Consider the following 5,798-nt stretch of genomic DNA (forward strand, 5'->3'; position numbering starts at 1 on the left):
TCGATGCTCATTTGTTTTTATGATTCCCAGGGATCTGTCCACAAGGAGTTCGTGCCAATGGGCTAAACCGTCAATGCAATTTTCCATCTTGGCGTTTTGAAGTCCTGAATTTGCTCTGAATACCGCGAAGGAGAAGCTGGCGCATGATAGTGCACCATCTCATCGATCCACTCTTGTAACTGATTTTTTGACTAGAGATCGCATTTTAACTATCAACCCCTCACCGTATTCGCTTGATATGGCTGCCTGTGACTTCTACCTATTCGGGAAATTGTATGGCCATGAAAGGAAAACGTTTTGCGTCCGTGGAGGTCATCCAAATAGCTTGTAACGACATCCTGAAGGACATTCCGGTCATTGACCTGAAACACTCTTTCGAAAAGCTTTTAGATCGCGGAAAATTACGTATCGAGACCAGAGGGGGCCATTTTGAATAAACAAACTCGATGTTATCAGAACAAAGCTCTTGTCGTTTCTATTTTAGCTCAGTCTTGCTTACTTTGAAAATCACCTTGTAATATACGATTTAATGACTTGCTAAATTTAAAATGTTTAACACTTCTCCACAAAGTCATTACTTCTCTGGAGCCCGAATTCCTCATAGAACGACTTCAATTTGCAAAATCTTCTCTGTATCTCAATTTACTTAGAATGAAATACAGTTGCCTAGTATCAAAACGAAAGGTCTTTGTCCTTCCTGTCCGTCTTTTGAACATCCTACCACTAAAAATCAAAATAATCAGAAGTACACCGCTATTTAGAAGCGAACTGATAAACTACCTTGTTGCCAATAGTTGATAATATGTACGTATATCATTTTTTCCTCCCTTTTTCTTCTTTGTCATTTCTATACCTTCACAATTTTAACATTCTTTATATTTTATTTCCTACTGAATCCCTCTGCTAACTCCATATACATTGCCTTTATGTGTATTTACACTAGTTATTAATTATTATTAAATATAGAATTCATAATTTCAAGCACTGTAAAATAACTTTTGGTTGGGTGTTTGATAAGCAAACAAATAAATAAAACCTTTTATGGATGATACTTAAACTCACGGAGTGTATAAGATGGACGCTTCGTATAAGAAGATTCGTAACAAAAAGCATTATTCCTCATTTAGAGTGCCGAGTTAGCAAATATGTACATAAAGAATTGCGTCAGGTGTATCACATTCAACAAGAAACTGGGAAAAAAGAAGAGTATTTACACTGTATCCCCACTGAAAAGACCCATGAAAGGAGAATCGACACACACCATCTTTTCGTCGACTTCAAAGCTGCATCGACAGTACAGAAAGGAGTTACCTGTATGCCGCGATGTCTGAATTTGGTATCCCCGCAAAACTAATACGGCTATGTAAGATGACGTTGCTCAACACCAACAGCGCCGTCAGAATTGGAAAGGACCTCTCCGAGCCGTTTGATACCAAACGAGGTTTCAGACAGGGTGACTCGCTGTCGTGTGACTTCTTTAACCTGATGTTGGAGAGCATCGTGCGAGCCGCAGAACTTAATCGCTCAGGCACAATTTTTTATAAGAGCGTACAATTGCTAGCGTATGCCGATGATATTGACATCATCGGCCTTAACAACCGCGCTGTTAGTTCTGCCTTCTCCAAACTGGATAAAGAGGCAAAGCGAATGGGTCTGGTGGTGAACGAGGACAAAACGAAGTACCTCCTGTCTTCAAACAAACAGTCGGCGCACTCGCGTATCGGCACCCACGTCACTGTTGACAGTTATAATTTTGAGGTTGTAAGAGACTTCGTCTATTTAGGAACCAGCATTAACACCGATAACAATGTCAGCCTTGAAATCCAACGTAGAATCTCTCTTGCCAACAAGTGCTACTTTGGACTAAGTAGGCAACTGAGCAGTAAAGTCCTCTCTCGACGAACAAAACTAACACTCTACAAGACTCTCATCATGCCCGTCCTAACGTATGGCGCAGAAGCTTGGACGATGACAACATCCGATGAAGCGACGCTTGGAGTGTTCGAGAGAAAGATTCTGCGTAAGATTTTTGGACCTTTGCACGTTGGCAACGGCGAATATCGCAGGCGATGGAACGATGAGCTGTATGAGCTTTACGACGACATAGACATAGCGCAGCGAATAAAGATCCAGCGGCTTCGTTGGCTGGGTCATGTCGTCCGAATGGATACAAACGCTCCGGCTTTGAAAGTATTCGATGCGGTACCAGCTGGTGGTAGCAGAGGAAGGGGGCGGCCTCCTCTGCCTTGGAAAGATCAGGTGGAGAAGGACTTGGCTTCACTTGGTGTGTCCAACTGGCGCCGGTTAGCACGAGAAAGAAACGACTGGCGCGCTTTGTTAAACTCGGCCAAAATCGCGTAAGCGGTTATAGCGCCAATTAAGAAGAAGAAGAAGATTTACACTGTATCGATAAATCCGTTGGCTGGCTGAATATATTGCATGTTGACCACCTTCGGCCAATGAACTCTACTTCTAAGCAGTACAAATTTCTCTTCGAACTAAAAAAATGTACCGAGCTGCTTGATGCGAACGATTATATATATATATATATATATATATATATATATATATAAAAAAAATAAATAATTGGCGCGTACACTTCTGTTATATATATATATATGTATATAATTGGCGCATACACCCTTTTTGTGTGCCTGGCCGAGCTCCTCCTCCTATGTGTGGCGTGTGTATTCTTGTTGTTTCACAAATGGAGGGACTAAGAATTTTAAGCCGACTCCGAACTGCAGGTATTGTGGTTTTTTGAAGTGAAAACTTCTTTAGAATCGTTGGGAGTGATTTGAGAAAAAGTGAAACGAAAAAGCGACCATCTTGGCTACGAATATTACATATAAACGTAGCGACGAACTAAATAATTTTTAGGTCAGCGTCGACAGTATGGCGCGATAGCCGAGCGGCTAGCAATGTGAGCTTCCGATCCAAAATTCTTGGTTCGAATCACAAGAAAAAAAAATTTTTTTTTGAAATTTGCATTGTAGGACATTTCTGATTATTTATTGAAAACAGTTTTTTGGCTTTTCTATTTTTGGTTTAGATACTGAAAGTCAGTTTATGTGAATCGGTATAAATATTTCGTACATTAATTTTTGTGAGCGTGTAATTCTCAAAAGGTTTATTAGAAAATATATTGAAAAGGTAGTTTGTTGGTTGTGTATGGTTATCGCTTCTCGGCCTTATGGCTAAGATCGGGAGTCAAGCAGGGTTGCCCGGCTAGCCCCATCACGTTCAACCTGACCCTGGAGTCGGGAGTCAAGCAGGGTTGCCCGGCTAGCCCCACCACGTTCAACCTGACCCTGGAGTCGCTCATCAGAGAGCTTTCCAGCAAAGGTACGGGCTACGTGATGGGGACCACGCGATGGAAGAACTTAGCGTACGCCGATGACCTTGCTTTGATTGCTGGCAGCCCGGAGGAGATGAGACTGTTGCTGACGACCGCGGAGGCTGAAGCCAAGAAGATCGGGCTCAGGTTTAATCCTGGAAAATGCGCCACCCTCCATCTTAGGGGCAAGGGCGGTAAGCAGCGCGCAGTACCCACTGAGTTCATCATGGACGATGAGCCAGTGAAGGCGCTCCAAGCGGGACAAGCCTACCAACATCTAGGAATACCAACTGGCTACCAAGTGAGACAAACACCCGTTGCCACCATTGAGCAGCTCATCACTGATGTTAGGACGGTGGATGACTCTCTGCTAACCCAATGGCAGAAGTTTGACGCCGTAGCCACTTTCATCTTACCAAGGCTAGATTTCGTGATGAGGGGAGCTAAGGTCCGGAAGGCGGGCCTCACAGCGGCGGACAAAGCCATCAAGAGAGCAGGCAAACGCTGGCTGAACCTTCCGCAGCGCGCCAGTCCGGAGGTGGTCTTCATACCTCCGTATAGGGGTGGTGGAGGGTTGCTTCCGTTGGCGGACCTGGCAGACGTACTCACGGTAGCTCATGCGTTCAGGATGTTAACCTGTGCGGATGGATCCGTGAGCGCGTTGGCGAGGGAGACGCTGTCGGATACGGTTCAGCGGAAGCTGAAAAGACCACCAGTGCAGCAGGACATCGCTGAATACCTCTCTGGCTCATTGGAGGGGGAGTTATTTGGGCCCAGCACCGACAATTCCTCATTTTGGTCACGTGTCAGAGTGGCAACGAGACGCCAAGCTGCGCAGCTGGAGCTGAAATGGAGACACGATGGCGGCCGGGACGAACTATCGCTGGAGTGTAAGAGCTCTAGAGGCAGAACAGTCATCATCCCCCCAGAGGCCAGGACCCAGGTGATCAACCGGCTGAGAACGGCCATACAGGAGCATTACCTCGCGACGCTCCTCGCGAAGCCAGACCAGGGAAAAGTCTACGAGGTTTCATCTGGTGTAAGGGTCGCCAATCATTTTATGAGAAGCGGCAGCTACACCAGGTTTGCCGAGTGGCATTTTGTCCACCGCGCCCGGCTCGACGTGCTCCCATTAAACGGGGCACGAAGATGGGGTGAGGGGGACAAGCGCTGCCGTAGATGTAATCACGCCCTGGAATCCTTGCCGCACGTGCTGTGCCACTGCACACCTCACTCGGCAGCGAGACAACTGCGCCATGACGCTATTGTAGCAAGAGTGGCAAAAGCTGTCAAACTGCCTGGCACCATGACCATCAACCAGACAGTTGCGGGAGTCTCTGGCGGGAATCTCTCAGCACTAAGGCCGGACATTATCATCAGGAACGAGACCACGAGGTCCGTCACCATAGTGGACATAACCGTGCCATTCGAGAACCGACGGGAGAGTTTCGCAGAGGCGCGGGACGAGAAGATAAGGAAGTATACCCCGCTGGCTGTTGCGCTGCATTCACGAGGCTACAATGTGGAGGTAGAGGCGATCCTCGTTGGTGCCCTGGACACCTGGGACCCATGCAACGAGCCGGTGCTGAGACGCCTGCGTGTTAACCAACGCTACGCGTCTATGATGCGCCGTCTAGTTGTATCTGACACCATCCACTGGTCACGGGACATATACGTGGAGCACGCCTCTGGGGTGAGACAATATTCTGCTCCTCCTGGGGAGCGCCCTGGCTAGGGTGTGCCCCTGGCGGACGGACTTCAAACCCTCCTGACCCTACGTGAATGCGATTGTAAGGATGGGCTATGGCCTCCGGTACCCCTTCTGGGTGAACGGGGGCAATAACGAGATTAATTCTTTCATATGAAACACCTGCAAAGAAAAAAGTCAACCTTAGCTAAGAAGCAGCATAATCTTTTATTTATATCTAGCGAACCGTCACTCTCGAAAAGAGTGCGGGAATTTTTTATGTATCACCCCGGGGGGGAAATGTCCCCCCGGGGAAAACGGTCTTGAAGCCCACTTTATCTGTTCTTATCAGCTTAACATCTGATAGATCCTCCATCGGAGGACAACAAATGTTAAACTGATTTTTGGAAATGGGCGGAGTGTTTTAGGGGCTTGCTCCACCTCTGCCACGGGTTGGCCCGGTATTGCAGTACGGCCGGGATTTCGGCCCAAATTATTGAATAAATACAAGAAGAAATATACTAATAGGACCATGAATAAGTTCGTGCGGTTTTTTTTCGAAATTTGAAACTTTATTGACGTAAAATGGTTACAAATTTAATATTCAAAATATTGTCCATCGCTTACTACTACTTTTTCCCATCTTTCTGGCAATTCACGGATTCCCTTTGTGAAAAATTCGGTCGGTTTTGCCGCAATCCACGAATCGATCCATTTTTTGACTTCATCGTAATTACGGAAGTGCTGGTCAGCCAGGCCATGTTGCATCGATCG

The 5,798-nt window shown here is 46.4% G+C and overlaps 1 protein-coding gene and 1 pseudogene across 1 annotated transcript; both read left to right on the forward strand.

Moving 5' to 3' along the window:
* The first annotated feature begins 3,359 nt into the window (after positions 1 to 3,359).
* Positions 3,360 to 5,072, forward strand: LOC128869868 (uncharacterized). Its single transcript, XM_054112471.1, has one exon. The coding sequence runs from the start codon at positions 3,360 to 3,362 to the stop codon at positions 5,070 to 5,072; it is 1,713 nt and encodes a 570-aa protein (XP_053968446.1).
* Positions 5,073 to 5,340: 268 nt separating this feature from the next.
* Positions 5,341 to 5,521, forward strand: LOC128870515 (U2 spliceosomal RNA; annotated as a pseudogene).
* The last annotated feature ends 277 nt before the right edge of the window (positions 5,522 to 5,798 follow it).

The sequence above is a fragment of the Anastrepha ludens genome, chromosome X (genome assembly GCF_028408465.1).
Source record: "Anastrepha ludens isolate Willacy chromosome X, idAnaLude1.1, whole genome shotgun sequence".
NCBI lineage: Eukaryota > Metazoa > Arthropoda > Insecta > Diptera > Tephritidae > Anastrepha > Anastrepha ludens.

Excerpts from the sequence above, each read along its gene's own strand:
- LOC128869868 (XM_054112471.1), top strand. The coding sequence starts at position 3,360 with ATGGGGACCACGCGATGGAAGAACTTAGCGTACGCCGATGACCTTGCT.